Source organism: Nomascus leucogenys, chromosome 5 (genome assembly GCF_006542625.1).
Source record: "Nomascus leucogenys isolate Asia chromosome 5, Asia_NLE_v1, whole genome shotgun sequence".
In the NCBI taxonomy this organism is placed as follows: domain Eukaryota; kingdom Metazoa; phylum Chordata; class Mammalia; order Primates; family Hylobatidae; genus Nomascus; species Nomascus leucogenys.
Window position 1 is genome coordinate 135,096,790 of NC_044385.1, and position 16,915 is coordinate 135,113,704.

Consider the following 16,915-nt stretch of genomic DNA (forward strand, 5'->3'; position numbering starts at 1 on the left):
TGCTCTTTAAAAATTGTTCAACACTTTTTCTCCTTTTGTCTTTAATTTGTGACCTAGTGTGCCCTGAGTCTCGAGGTAGAGTTCAAAAGTCATCTGAGCAGTTTTAGGGCAACTATATTCCAATTTACATATATAGTCTCACTTTGGGATATGATTTATAGTATTTTCATACTTCTGTCAAAGCTGAGATAGTAAAAATCCTGTGTTAGTGTTATAATGCAGTAGATGAAGAAGACCTGAAATTATTGGCCAACAATCCTGACTGGACCTAAGAGGTATTTGAATGGTCCTCAAGATTAGTTTTCGTTTCTTCCTAACATAGTTTTTATTAAAATATAGCATTAGCCTCAGCATGATCTTCTGGCTTCAGAGTGGCAGGGGTCACAGAGCTTCAGTAAGAACAGATCCAGTGGGAATATATCATAATATTTAACATTTTACATACAGATTAGTAAAAACTCAGATGCACAAATACAAGGGTAAGATAATTAAAAACAATTAACAGATATTTTCCAAGTTATACATGTGGAAAAGACTTAAGCCTCTGGCAAAGACACTTACAATGTAAAAATATGATGAAGAAACACAGAAATGTTAATATATTTGATTATGTCAGAAATTATAATTAATATTTTGCATTAAAGAGTGAGCAAAATTAAGGGGCAACAGGTAATTTGCTGAGAGTAATATTTGCAACAGGTTTCCCAAAATTTTAATATCTTCAAAATATGCAGAGTTCATAGAAATTAACTTTAAAAACCACCTCTTACTAGAAAATAAACAATAACAAGAGTCAATTCACAAAAGAAAAATATCCAACTAGCCTATATATATGAAAAGAGGACCACCGTTGGGAATTAAGTAAATGCAAATTATTTGAAATCATTTTAGAAATAAATAATAGTGAAGACCAGAAAAGCTAAGGGTCTGTGCAAATGGATTCTTTCATACGCTGCTGGACTGTGGGTAAACTGGTACATTCTAGAACTCTGCAAGGCAGCATACCACAGGAACTTGAAAAAATGCTCATTATTTTAGAATTAGGATGTGTCAAAAGGAAATCACTACAGACATATATAATAATCACCAACAAAATCATTTTTAAAAACAATATCAAAAATGGTAACTACATAAATATCTAACAATTAGGAATTAGCCCAGTCAATGAAAATGTGTCTGTATGATTGTATACTATGCTTTCCTAAAAATCTAGGGTTTAGAAGCCCAACAGCACCATGATGAAGAGGCCAGATAGACCCAACTCGGTGCTCATCCTGGAAGGCTCCATCACTTCCAAGCTGTGACTTGTGCTGGCTTCTTAAATTCTGGGTTATCATCTTCTCATCTTTTAAACTGGAATAGTAAGAGTGCCACATTATAAGATAACCAGGCCCAAGGAGACTGTGCATGTAAATCACTCAGCTTATTGTCTAGTTCGTACACAGTGAGCTCTCGATCAAAGTTAGCCTTTAAGTGATCCAAACATTCAACATCATGGAAAATATTAACTATATTTGAATAAAATAAATTGCTAGGTACACAGTGATTCTAACTTTATTTAATATTATTTTAAATTGACAAGTCATACTTATATGCATTTATGGGGTACAATGGGAATTTTTGATACATGTATACAGTGTGAAATGATTAAATCACACTAAGTTAACCTATCCACCACTTTTCTTACCATTTTTGTGTTGAGACATTTGAAATACATTCTTAGTTATTTTAAAATGTATAATACATTTTTCATTGACAATAGTCATCCTGCTTTGCAACCGATCTCAAAACATATTTCTCCTGTCTAGTTGAAACATTGAACCTTTCGAGCAACAACTCATCATTTTCTCTCTTCCCCTCCCGCAGTCCCTGGCAACCATCATTCTTCTCTCTACTTTTATGAGTTTGATTTAGATTTCACTTAGAAGTGAGATCATGCAGTATTTGTCTTTCTGTGCCTGACTTATTTCACTTAACGTAATGTCCTTCAGTTTCATCCACATTGTTGCAAATGACAGAGTTTCTTTCTTTTTTAAGGGTGAATAGTATTCCATTATGTATATATACTACATTTTCTTTATATATTTACCTGTTGATGAACACTGAACTTGGCTATTATGAATAGTGCTGCAGTGAGCATGGGAGTATGAATATCCCTATGACATAGCAACTTCCGTTCCTTAGGATATATACCAGAGTGGGGTTTCTGGATCATAAGGTAGCTGTATTTTTAGTTTTTTGAGGAATATCTATACCATTTTCCATAATGGCTGTACTAACTTACATTTCTACCAGTAACATACAGATATTCCCCTTTCTCTGTGTCCTTGCCCACACTTACTTGTCATCTCTTTGAACAGCCATCCAAACAGGTATGCGGTGATATTTCGTTGTAGTTTTAATTTGCAGATCCCTAATGATTAGTAATGCTGAGCATTTTTTCATGAGCCCATTAGCCAATTATATATCTTCTTTTGATAAATGTCTGTTCAAGTCCTTTGGCCATTTTTAAATTGGGTTATTTGTTTTCTTGTTATTCAGCTGTTTGAGGGTCGTACTTTTATCAAGGGAGTGGCATCGTTAAATAGAAATAAATGACCAGAATCTGAAAAGCGAAGCATTTATCTAGAAAGTCCAATTGTCAGTATCTTTAATGTCTTTTTATATTTTACATATCTTAAACTCTGAAAAATAAATACAAAGTAATTTAAAGTTAGAAAAACCTTTCTGGATTTTACCTGAATACATGCTTGAAAGGGCCCAAGAGTGTTTTGCTCTTAAAACCAGGCAGGGCCATCTTGGTATTCATCTGTGGACGTTTGCTCTGTGCTGCCTTCAACCCTGTCCGGAGCAATTGATTCATCTGAGAACCAACATTGAAAACAATGATAATGCTACTTGTTTTAATTTCTATAAATATTGGGTTGAGGTACTATTTTTCAAATATTAGAACTATCTTTTATTTGGGAAAATAAATGGAAAATCTCAAACTGCAGAAATAATTGGTAGTCTATAGTATATTTTCTAGCAATTAACTCTACCAGTAAATGAAATGAACAGGCTGTCAAAGACTGAGATGCTGTAATATGAAGTGGGCACAGTGCTGGGGGCTTTGACCAGATGCAGTGAAAACTTATCCTTATATGGGATCATAAAAAGAGAAGACGTTCTAATGACCAAATGACCCTGTTGTCTGTTTTGACCCAGGCCTGCATCACACTGGATATGTGTGTGTTAGGGTGCAGGTTTAGAGGAGATCCCTTCTAGAGTGGACTCAGACTCCCAAATGTGGAGCCTGGGATGCTCCTGTGCTTTCATAGCTGAAAACCCTAGGACTTGGTGATGGTTTCGCAAAGCGTACCAGGAGGCAATATGCCACATTTCCCAAACAAGACTGTGCCTGCACTGATGGAGAGTCATGGGAAAGCCGAAGCAAGCGTATAGATATTGTGTATCATCCAGAGACTAAAATGTTAATATAAAATTAGTATGTGGAAGGGTGAGGGACATGGAAGTGGTTTACAGAAATAAGAAAACAATTATATTAACATACAAAGATGATGGTAGGAATGCAAGATGTATTAGGAGCCTCAGTCTGTTAGTGTTATCCTCATGGCTTGACCTCACTGCGTGTCCACGCTTCTGTGCTATTTCAAATCTGAGTGCTGGAGGCTGCAGAGTGTGGCCTCGGATCTCAGTGACCATGCTTCGTCCTTGGGCCAGTTACCTAAACTCCAAACCACTGCTTCTTCATCTGCAAAATAAAGGCAACAGTCATATCACAGATGGTAAAGATTAGAAGAAATAACTTATGGCTTTTATACCTAATGTTTTAAAAGCCACTCCAACCACCTGTCCTGCTTTGTAGCTAGATAGGTGATTTCCAAATTGTAATTTTTCATGGTAACTGTGTTTGCTAATATGCTGCTGCTAGTTCACAGCAGAAATGATAACCACCTCTGTGTTTGTCACAAGACCCTTAAAGTAGCAGGAGAGGAATGCTCTGAGACACCATAGGGATCAACACCGTTACAGTTGGGCACCTGATATCCTCCAGTTGTAGTCAGGACAAGTAGTAGGAGCATAAATTCCATTTCATAAATAGACATTTTTGTTGTTGTTGTTGTTGTTGTTTTTGTTGTTGTTGCTTTTAATCTTTTAACTCTAGATCTAACATGTCCTTAGTGATGAGAAACTATATCCCATAGAGGCTAGCTGTTTGCTTATGGATTCAGAAGTTGATTGCCAGTAGACAAGATAATGCTCTTAACTCCTGCTATTATATTATGATAATGGAAAAGTTAGTTATCTCATGTGATTAAGTAGAAGTATTCAATTAGGGTTTTCATTTATTTGTTTATTTTGGTTTTGGAATTACCTGGAAGTAAACTTGCCAGAAGTGACCACAAAGGTCACTGGTAGTAACACCTTGGATAGAGCTTGTGAGTGAGCCGGTACTTCTAGTCTTCCTTCCCAGATGTGTGCTTGCGATAACTGGCCCAGGGCTGGACTAAGTTCTAAATGGTGAGAGCCAATTTTTGCTGTATGGAAAGCAAATCTAATCCTGCAGGGATTGGCCCTGTGAACTTGACGTCGTTAGTATCAATTGCTAACCAGAAAATGGATTCATTCTTGATTCCATTTGTAGACTCCGCTTTATGCTAAAAATTAGTATCTTCTGAGATTCAGATTATTGCATATAGCACAGAGTAACTGCCAATCATTTACTGATTATTCAAATAATGTAGAATCAATTTAGAAGCAGATGAATAGATCAATTCTCTAGGTTAGCAAGTATGTAAAATTATATTTTCTAAAATACTTGTGGATATATCATTTTGGGGACTGTTTCCTAGAATATTAATAAGATTAATTCTGTATGTAGCAAGCGTGGGAAAATCTATGTGAAATAGTGTCTTAATTTAGATGAATATATTTATTCTAATGCAGCTGAGTTACAAGAAATAAGCATATATTTACAATCTGTAGATTGAAGAGCCTAATTAGGTCCAAAGATATATAAATAAATGTTTTTGTTAAATGTTATCAAAATGTACACATTTAATAAGCCTTTTTGACTTTAATTTTGTCTTTGTAATAAAAATACAATGGAACAGAGCTACAAAATTCCATGCTATCAAACCTAGAAGACGGCTTTGATTTTACTACTTTTAAGGTTTTCTTTTCTTTCTTTTCTGATAGTTTCTTCTTCCTAATTCTTATGTTTATAAAATAAATCATGTAGTTGCTTAGTAACGTCATTTGAGTGTGATGATAGTTTATATAGAAATAAAGCTGCTACCTTAGAAACAGGAATTCCCTCACCTGAAAAATGTAAAAAATTCTCCAAACCCTGATCTCATCATTATTGTTCCAAAGGCCTTATTTCTAAACTTAAGATTCCATTAAAAAACTAATCTGGGGCCAGATGTGGTAGCTCATGCCTGTAACCCCAGCACTTTGGGAAGCCAAGCCAGATGGATTGCTTGACCCCAGGAGTTCAAGACTAGTCTGGGTAACACACAACATGGTTAAAACTAGTCTCTACCAAAAAATAAATAAATAAAATTAGCGGGGTTTAGTGGCATGCACTTGTATTCCCAGCTACTTAGTAGGGTGAGGTGGAAGGATCACTTGAGCCCTGGAGATTAAGGCTGCAGTAAGACATGATTCCACCACTGCACTCCAGCCTAGGTGACAGAGAGAGACCATGTCTCAAAAATATAATTAAAAAAGAAAAACTAAAACTGGGAGAATGTTACAATGGTAGCTACACAATCACTTTTAAGCCGCCAGGATTAGTTAATCCTTTTTAGTGTTTCTGTGCCTTTTACACATACAGAAGCATCACAATGATCACATTTCCTGTTTTTAGTTATTCTTTGAATCACTTTCTATAGCACCAAGTACAATGCCTGGAATATAGAGCTGATCAGCGAATATTTTACCTTTGGGCAAGAAGTGGTAAGCTTTTCAATTATTGCATTCTATATTTTAAAATATTCAGATTGCATTGAAATGGAACTCTTGGAGGGGGATGGGAGTTACATGAAAAAGTGCACACTATGAAAGTCGGAAGGAAAATTATTAAACATAAGCATCCCTTCAAAGACTGATAATTACACCCGTTTATACCAAATAAATAAAATTACATGTATGTTCTTTTGTTTTTATGGTCTCTATTTTAGATCCACCACTTCATTAAGTAGTTCTCTTTAAACCATTGAGTGAACTGCTTGAGTATCACTACTTTATAAAAATGAATAATAAGATGTCTCTTCACTGCAGTTACACATGGCGTGTGCAAGTGGCTACAAGGAGGTGGTGTCTCTTATCCTGGAACATGGTGGAGACCTCAACATAGTAGATGATCAGTACTGGACTCCCCTCCACTTGGCAGCCAAATACGGCCAGGTAGAGTGATTTTCTGAATTCTTTAAAAAATAATTTTATATAATTAATGAATAACTTCATATTCAATTTTGATTTGATTTTAAATTATGTACTAACCATGATTGTAATATGACTTTTAATAGTACCTTCTTACTGAACAAATATTTTTGTGGTTAAAGGAAAATGCTTTTATAAGAGCACACAAAAACATGTTCCTTATGTATTTGAATATTGTAGCCAAATCACTGAAGAAATAATCAAAATCTGTAAACATTTGTCATAATATGGAGTTAAAATGTTCTTCATATTATATAGATTTCATATGCTTGCAGTTTCATGAATCTGTAATAATTATGTGTTTTCTACGGCTAATATTTTATTCATGGCAATAGTAGGAAAAGCAACTTAGTTTTACACATATATGGAGATTTAAGTTAATGTGTTCATTTCAGAACATTACTTTGGGGTAACAATCACATCTAGTAAACTTGTAGTAAGTTAGATCTCTAAGACACTAATCATTATGTAAAATAATCTATCATAAATTTCAGTGGTGTAACTATCAAAAGAATGGAAAGAGTTTGCATTTCACATATTTTAGAAAAAAATCATATTGCATGGGGAAGTTCTTTCAAACAAACAAGAACACGTTTGTTTTGACAGCACTTCCTGTAAAGAAAGATCCATTTATTCAATAAATATATTTAAGGGTCTACTAAATATCCCTGAATTGTGCTTCTATGGTGATTCAGTGTCCTTATTTGTTGCTGGTCTGTTCCAGCTTTTTATTTCTCCTTGATTGAGTCTTGATGTATTGTATGTTTTTAGGAATGTATCAGTTTCTTTGAGGCTATCCCATTGGTTCAATATATTTGCTCATAATATTCCATCATGATGCTTTTAAATTTCTGAGCCGTCCATTGTACCGTCTCCTTTACCAGTTCTTTTTGAGTTGGTTGCTCTTCCCAGGGCTATTGTCATAATTAATGGGGAGGAGCAGGAAGGAAAGTCTAAGTAGGTGAATTTTAAAACAGCTGTTTCTTCTTCTAAAAATACTAATTTCTTAAAGTCTTGTAAAACTTGGTAAAGAATGGTAAAATTTATCATTTTTTCACATGAAAGCCACCTGAAAAGCAGGGAAATGAGTATTCATTTCTGCAACTGTTCTATTATAAAGTATCTATTGCAATCTTTGGCTCTACATGTTGAGGGTGTCTAAATGTAATCAATTTTTCCTGACTCATAAGGAGAATCTAGATATTTATTTTCCACCTCCTGGAAGCTGGAATGACCAAGGCAGAAAGAATTAGATTCTGATTAGAATCCAAAATTCTGATTAGAATCAGAAATTTTATCCCTCAAGCCATTAGATGAAGCTATTGACCTTTTTCTCAGAAATGCATAGACACAAAAAGTATCCCTACAATTTCAGAGATTGAGTCCTTTATGAAAAGCAGGCATAGATCTTCCAGAGGCCCATAAGAAACCCTGCTCTGCAGAAATAGAACCTTCTTTTTTTTTTTTTTTTTTTTTTTTTTTCAGTGAAGGAGTCTCACTCTTTCGCCCAGGCTGTAGTGCAGTGGTGCGATCTCAGCTCACTGCAACCTCTGCCTCCTGAGTTCAAGCAGTTCTTGTGCCTTAGCTTCCCAAGTAGCTGGGACTACCGGCACTCACCACCACGCCCAGCTAATTTCTTCTATTTTGAGTGGAGACAGGGTTTTGCCATGTTGGCCAGGCTGATCTCGAACTCCTGACCTCAGGTGATCCACCTGCCTTGGCCTCCCAAAGTGCTGGGTTTATAGGTGTGAGCCATCGTGCCCTGCCAGAAATGGAAGCTTCTGTTCAGGAAATTATGCTTCCAATAAAGCTATACTATATAGTAGGAACTGAGAGACAAGATCAGCCAAATAAAATTTGTGTTATGTGGTAAAAAAAAAAATCTGTAATTAGTTTGAGTGATGAAAATGGATTTTTAAATGTTAATTTATATAGTTAGATTTAACAATAAAAAAAACCCTTTAATGATAAACATATATGCCACGCATGATACATGCCATGCATCAGTGGTAGAGGAAACATAAGCCCAATCTAATTGTCACTTCTTTCAGAAACCTTCCTAGAGATTCCTGTCCCTCAAAAGTCATAAGACACAGGAATCACCAAATGATAAGGCAGAGAGAATTAGTGGCTCTCAGTGTTATTACCTGCCTTTACTTGTCACATTCCAAAAACTTCCCAAACTTTTTTTAATCTGTTCTTTCAAATTAGAGAAACACAGTCATGAACTTACATGAGAACTATGCTTCAGAAGCCATGTTGACTTTGTCAGATACAAAGGAATTAAGATTGTTTTTATTACTCCCTCTCCAGTGTGCCCGCTAGGTTTTCAACATTCATCATTTATTCATGATAAGTCAATTAAGAAACACTTCCCAACTGCTTCATTTCTTCAAAACCAGCTACAAAACAGTTGACCTGAAAATTTAAGCACACCCTAGCTTTCATATACTTCCTTTTGTTTTCTCATGCATTTGATTCTACTTATTTAAGGGATTGCGTTAGGTAGTTTTTGCATTGTTATAAATTCCTGAGACTGGGTAATTTACAAAGAAAGCAGGTTTAATTGGCTCACAGTCTGCAGACTGTACAAGCATGGCACTGGCATCTGCTGGGCTTCTGGGGAGGCCTCAGGGAGCTTTGACTCATTGCAGAATGCGAAGCAGGAATGCGTACATCACACGGTGGAAGCAGGAGCAGAAAGAGAGTTGGGGGATGTGTGCATTGGGTGGGGGGCGTATGCCACACACTTAACGAGATCTTATGAGAACTCACTCATTATCGTGAGGACAGCTCCGAGCCAAGAGACATCTGCCCCATGACCCAATCACCCCCGACCAGGCCAGACTTCCAACACTGGGGGTTGCAATTCAACATGAGATTTGGTGCAGACAAATATCCAAACTATATCGGGCATTATGCCAGCTTCGTTTAGAGGCCTCCATGGCCTTCTCACTGGAATAGAAAGGACCAGCGCTGGGTACCAGCCCTACCACTCACTGACTGTGAACTCAACAAGCCTTGATTGTTCTTTTTCCACAGAGCCCAACCTTGGGGCCACCAATTATTGAGAACCATAAACATCTATAGAAAGGGGGAGACTTTTACTTAGTTCAGCAGATTTTTGCGAGTCGTGAAGGTGAATGCCTTGTGTGTGTATGGATCATCAGTCAGCATGTGTCCTGATCCACTGATGGTTGCTAGATTGGTACAGACAGATATCTTACTCAAAGGTTTCCAGAAATGGCCATTTACAATGTGCAGATGAGGCAGATTTTTAAAACACATTATTTTTATCCTCTGCTTCGCTAGACTTGCCTTTAATTTTCTAACTTCTGATACATTTTAGTACTAAGGAAAGTGTCTGAAGATCATATGTCTTTATTACTTTGTTCCATTAAGTCTAATCAAGTAGCGTCTCCACTCGAATGCGTGCTCCAGAAAAAGAGACTTTGAGTTGCCCACTGTGCTAGCCCATTGTCCAGCAGAGTGACCGAAAGACGAAGGCAACCGACCCAGAATTAGGTGCAAAATTGGAAATACTGAGTGTAGATGAGGCTTTTTTTTCAGAATATAAGGCATCAAAACTAAGATACTCTTCTTTTACTCAGACTGAAAAAACAACTGAGAGATTTATGATAATAGAAGATTTTGAGTAAATTACATCTCAATTATTTCACCAAGAAAAATAGTATATGACATCTAGAATTATTCTAAAAAATTGTTCTCCCAAAAAGATGTCATTTAGTATGCACTTTGGAAATTATATTTTAGAAACAGGTTTATTTGAATATCAATTTATATGCATGGAAGATTTATAACTCTGAAGAAATTTGCTGTAAATATATATTGTATCTGTGTTTAGGGGAAAAAGCTTTAGCAATGTGAACATTTTAGAGAGACTAATGGCATTTTTAGAGACAGTCACAGTAATTTCACTCTTATAAAGACCTTATAAATGTAAATACCTTTATGGGGAAGGAGGAAGCTCACAATCTGTAACTGTACTTATTATTTACGTTTATAGTGGGATGATGTACATATTTTAAAACTGCCTTTTATAAATATATTAACTTTTGCAGTGGAAAAAAAAAAGAGATGCTTGTTCTTGTCAAAAACTAGGAACTGAATAAATTATGTGAGCAATAAGTCTTTTGGTTTTACAACTCTTTCATGAGTTGTACGTGAAGTAAAATTTCATTCTAGTCTTGTATGTATTTACTGGATTTAGTATTTACAACAGAATTGGCAATACTGCAACCAAAGATAAGAAAATATTTGTACAAATGCTGGAATCTAAATATTTTTGTCTCCCAAAGTATTTTGTATGACATAACTCACACATCTTAATGTTTAAAAAGCCATTTTTATTCTCAAATACAGTTTTACCCAAGTATATAAAAATTAAGATATATTCAGAGCTTTAAATTTTTTTGTATATTTATTTCTTCTTTGCTGTGGAGAAAACAGTCTGGTTATGCCCCTACCCTCCGACCTTGGAGTATTGACAAGCTTCATGTGCCATCCTAGGCTCCTATTTGATGTTTCCATGTCTTTGAGAAATATTCTCATGCCCTCAGCTTCAAATGCTGTCTACATGCTCATGACTACCCAAGCCTCCTCTCTGTCCCTCTCCCAAATTCTGCATCTGTGTATACCCAGGAGCTGTCTCTTTCTTTCTGTCCTCTAACACCCCTTGTTTAAAAAAAAAAACATCTTCTCTTTCCCGTCTCCATCTGTTGCTCTTCTCTTTTATCATTTGTTCACCACAAAACTAGTCCTTTGCCATTTTCCTGCCTCTCTCTCCTCTCTCATGCCTAACAGAACACTGAGTCTACAAACTCCTACCCAGCGGACTGTGTTGAAATATTTAAGCTATAATCACCACCAGTCAATCTGTGCCTCCTCACTGCCTCTCCCCTTGCCCAGGACACTAGCATCTCTACACCTGGGTTAACCCATCAGCCTCTAACAAGTTTTTATCCCCCTCCCCACTCTTCTCTCAATGACGAGGCTACAGTAATCATTCTACATGCAGGCATAATCACACTGTGTCAACACAGCATCCTTTCCGTTGCTGTTGAAATAAATACTTATTCCTTAGCACCATTTATAAGTCCCCATGCGTCAGAGGTCCTGCTTAAGTCTCGTCTTTTATTTCTCCTGCCTCATCCCACCACATCTGAGGGTAAAGCTATACTGAATGCATCTCCATTTCTACAATGCACCACCACATATAACCTATTCTTTGCTCTTCCTGAAATCGTTAAATTTTACCTTGCACGGATACATTGAGATGTCACTTCACTGGCCGTCTCTCCTAATGCTCGGAATTTGCATATGACGGTTCCTCTCCTGTCCCTGTACAAGCACCCTGCATATCCCGTATCATAAACAACTTGCCGTAGTTGTCGGTTCATTCATCTGTATCACCTTTTAGTCTGTAAGAAGTGAATGCAGGAACATGTGTTTGGCTTATCAAAATATCATGATATCTCAGACAGGAGCCAACACAGAATACCGGCTAAGTTACTATTTAATGAGAGAATCAATAAATGCCCTAATGTAATACATACTGGCCTTTATCAATGGGTCACTGAATAAATGTGTGAGCGGTAGGAGAGTGGACGCGCCCCTTGAGACTGGTTCTTGCAGGGAGTCGTCCTGGAGATTTCCAAGAGAAACTGGGGCACAGGCAAGGGCCTTGGCAGCACTGGAGATAATTTGCCTTTGGGATGTATTACCAAAAGAAATCCCGCACAAATGAAAGGGATTTCAACCAAGGGCAATGTCTTCTGAGCAACACCATATTTAATGGTTGCTATGTGTCCCCCCAAAATTAGTGTGTTTCAAGATTAATCCCCAGTGCAGCAAAATTAGGACGTGAGGCCTAATAAGGGGTGTTTAGGTCATGAGGGTTTCACCCTCATGAAAGGATTAATACGACTATAAAAAGAAATTGCAGGAGTGTTTCTCTCTCCTGGTTTTCCACCGTGTGAGGATATAATGATCTTTCCCTCTGGAGGGTGCAACATTTAATGGGGCATCTTAAAAGAAGAGAGACTAAGGCCTGCTGGCACTTTGATCTTAGACTTCCCAACCTCCAGAACTGTAAACAATAAGTTTCTGTTCATTATAAATTACCCAGTCTCAGATATTCTGTTATAGCCACACAAATACAACTATGACAACTGTATAAAAGGAAAGTTCCATAAAAGGAGACTGAGGAGGGGTTGGACACAGGCAGAGGAGGATTATGAGGTTTGCGAATGGAAATAAAAGAGGAGTGTTTCAGAAAAGAAATACAAGGACAATTACATGGAAAACTGCAGTGCTTAGAAAGTATTTATTTTGTGGTATGAGGGCAGGATTGTTTGGTTAATAAGAAATCATAGTTGAATCATTAAAAGTGGTAATGTATTAGACTTTCTAAAATATTATATCTGAAATAGTTCACACGGTTCTCAGAGTTAGAGACATTTACTCATTGCAATGTAGAGTATGCACCATTGAGCTTAGGTATATGTAATTCAACTGGGGTATGCAAGTGCTGAGTTTCTGAGAGACTTTAACATGATATTTTCCTCTTTATTAAGTTAAATCAATCATTTTTAGCTTCTGAACTAGGAAGGGATGAGTGCTGGCTCCAAACACTCACTGCTATATTTTAACTTTTTAAAGAGATATTTTGACTCTCAAGAAATTAATCTTAATAAATTTAGCCACACTGAAATACAACCATTTGAAGAATAAGTAAAGTCTATATTCAGTAACTAATATTAATTCAAATTTCAGCAAAAATGCACTTTCTTTTTTAGTCACTTAGTGTTTCCTTTTATACAGACACACAACACATACACACACTCTCTCTCTCTATTAGTCACCTTAACCTCTGATAACTTTGCTGATTATGAAATTCTTTTAATAGTGAAGATGAGTTGCACTTGAACAGCACACTCTTCCTGCTCACATTTCAGGTAATTTACCTAAAGATGTTTTATGAGGTTAAAACAGATGTTCCAGAGTAGAGTAATTGGAATTAGCCCTGGCCTGCTTAATTCAGTTTTGTGAAGTGCCTCAGTGATTTCTAATTGGAAGCACATAGGAAATATTGACTTTACAAAAAGAAAGGAATTCCCCAAGTAGGAGAAACTTCCTTGTTTCACGCATGAATGTTTATTTTTACAGGCCTGAAATAAAATGGAATTACTTTTATTGTTAAAGATTTTCTTGTAGGAAACATTTACTTTTATGACTTAAATGCTTTCCGCAGTTGAAGCTGTAGAGAAGAGTAGTTTGTTGGGAGATTGCACATGATTTTATTTGGAGTTCTATAAAGAGCAAATTGAATTTAGTATTGCAACAAATTATTAGACTCTCTGATACTCTGACATTTTTGCAAAGATATAAAGGCTTTAGCCTTATTGCCATTCTTTCAAATTTGGGGAAAACAAAGGCAATCTTAACTAATTTTTGACTTCCATTGTTTTTCTTTTCTTTCTGAATTTCTCTTTCCCTTCCTCCTGTCTTCATTTTTCCCTACCTTACTCCATATTTTATTTGTTTTGTTCTTTCATTTTCTTTCTTCTTGCCTTCCTTCCTTCATTTCTGACATATGATATAAAAGCAAGAAAATGCCTCGAATCTTTAATATAAAGCAATACTCATTCTTGCAACTATTTTAATGTCCTGGGAACCTACAATATATATTTTATCTTTCAGATTTAAAGATAGCTTCTCTTTCTTTAGCAAATGATATATTTGGAAATCAAAATAAAACTTCTAAATATAAGCACCCTGCTATAACATGAATAAGTACTACTGAAATAATTTGTGTTCTGCAAAACCAAACACTAATTTTGAATGGGCCTGTAGGAAATCTAGCAATAGGACATACTATTGAAAACCTAATTAATTTTATAGTGAGAACACTGGCAAGAGCCATAATTATTTAAGGAGATCTCTTGGAATGCCTGGGCAAAATGCTCTGCATGAATGAAAAATGTCACAGAAAAATGTTACAAAACCAAACAAACAAACCCCACTGCAGATTGAAGAAACTATTGTCATTCTAACAAGTCAAATAATGCAAGAAATGAAAATGAAAGGCAAGGTTAGGAAAGGAGAAAGGATAATAAAAATACCAAAGAATCTCCAAAAAACTTTAAAAATTAGAACCATTAAGTGAATTTGTCAATTTTTTTACAGTAGTAGTGTGACAAGCATAACATAGATAGTAATATGTTTAGCAAATAATGTGCAATATTTGTACACTTCACACTACAAAACATTGCAGTGACAATTGAAAACTTATGCAAATAGAGAGGTAAGCCACACTCATTGATATGCAGTTGTCATTGAGACACTGAATATTGTTAAGGTATCTGGGAAGGCAGAATAGTGCCCCCAATGATGTCCATGCCCTAATCCCCAGAACCTGTCAATATATTACAAGGCTAAATAAAGAACTTGGCATTGTAACTAAGCTAAGGATCATAAGCTGGAAAGATTTTCCTGGATTCTCTAGATGGGCCCAGTGTAATCACATGGGCCCTTAGAAGCAGAGACTTGTTCTTGGCTGAGAGACAGAGGGGGTATGACTGTGGGAAAATGGCCAGAGACGTGCAATATTGCTGCTTTGAAGATGGTGGAAGGGGAGGGACCATTAACCAAGGAATGTGGGTGACCTCAAAACGGAGAAGCCAGAAACAAATTCTCCCTTATAACCAGAAGGGAACATGCTACCAGAGCCCTGGTGTCAGCCCAGTGATACCTGTGTCAGACTTCTGACCTATGGAATTGTAAGACAATACATTTTTATTGTTTAAGCCATGAAACTTGCGGTGATTTGTTAAGGCATATCAAACTGATATAGTAGCTACCTATTTAAAACAATCCCAACCTAAAGCCTGGCAGTCTTTTTTTGTGGAAATTGGAAAATTCATCCTAAAAATTATGGAATGCAAAGTACCTATAATAGACAAAATGTTCGTGAAGGAATAAGACACAGACTTTTTTCAGGACTTACTATAAGTCCTTCACTTGTAAGATTTCAGAACTTTCTATAAATCTATACGCATAAAGTTGTTAGGTAATACAGCAAGGATAGACCAGTAGATCAATGGAACCTAAAATATAGTGGCTACAAATGAACATAACAAGCCAGCTGATTTCCTATGAAGGTCTCAAGGCAGTTCGATAAGAAAAAATGGTCTTTTCCACAAATGTTGCTGAAAAACATGTTGCTGGACCATCCTGGCCTTTACATGGCATTCACAAAAACTCACTTGAAATGGACCACAAATATAAAAGTTAAAATTATAAAGCTTTCAGAAGAAACTATAGTAGAATATTATTATGAACTTTGAGTAGATAAAAATAGGTACAGATATTGTACTTAAAAGAAATAAAAGTGTCTTTCTGCTCATCAAAAGACATTTTTAAGAATATGACGAGGCAAGCCATAGAATGGGAGGAAATATATGTAATACTAAAGTTGAAAAATTAAAAGAAATTAAATTTACGGTTTAAGTTTATACTAGAATGGGCATGAAGTAGCGCCTCCCCCCACCCACCCCAAGTAAGAGTTAAGAAAGAATATTAACTGCTCCTCTGTAAGGTCTGTGCAGCATTAACCGTATGTCTCCCCAGCATATTTTGTAAGTTCTGTAAGCTCCTGTTTTTCTTGCTGTGCAACTAGAAGGTCACACGATCCATAAGCATGAGTTGCAAGACATGTTTCCCAAGATGTAAGCTGAGTCCTAAGAATGTCACCTGATAATTAACTGCTTTGTTCTCGCTTTTGTAAGCCAGCTTCCTGCATCATGTAATTCCTGCCTCAAGGTGCATAAAAGGTGTTCATTTTCTGTGTTTGCTGCTCAGACTTTCAGGATGCATGTCTGCTGAGCCAGTGTACACCTAAAATATACCCTCCTGAACGCCACTTGGTCTCTCCAGTCCCTAATTTCCCACTACAATACATATATCTGAAAAATGCATCCAGATCATATAAAAATGCAGATAGACTAATAGTAAAAGGTTAAACAATGCAGTAATAAATGGACAAGAAATTACTGCGTAGACAATTCACAAAAGACAGTCATTAAGCACATGAAAGTGTTCAATGTCACTAGTCATCAGGGAAATGTAAATTAACCTACAATGAGATAGTACTTCAGTGGCTAAAATTGTTTTACTATGACAATATCAAGTGTTGGAGAACATGTGGCAAAATTGCCAGTGAGGATAAAAAAATAGTAAAACCACTTGGTAAATTTTTCTGGAAATTTCTTATAAAGTTAAATATACACTTACCAGGTTACCCAGAATTCTATTTTAGAAAAGAGAAAAATGAGAATCTACATTGACTAAAATGACCTATGTCCATAGTAGCCTTATTCAAAAAGCCAGAAACAAATGGATCAACTCTCAAGAAGAAAACGATGAACTATTGTAATGTAGTTGT

At 36.2% G+C, this 16,915-nt stretch overlaps 1 protein-coding gene across 1 annotated transcript in view; it reads left to right on the forward strand.

Annotated features, from left to right (window-relative positions):
- The window catches only part of MYO16 (myosin XVI), a 575,469-nt gene that overhangs the window by 176,024 nt on the left and 382,530 nt on the right, over nucleotides 1–16,915 (forward strand). Inside the window, exon 7 of the mRNA XM_030813681.1 lies at nucleotides 6,289–6,414. Coding sequence (XP_030669541.1) covers nucleotides 6,289–6,414 — 126 coding nt within the window. The remainder of the gene's footprint in view (nucleotides 1–6,288; nucleotides 6,415–16,915) is intronic.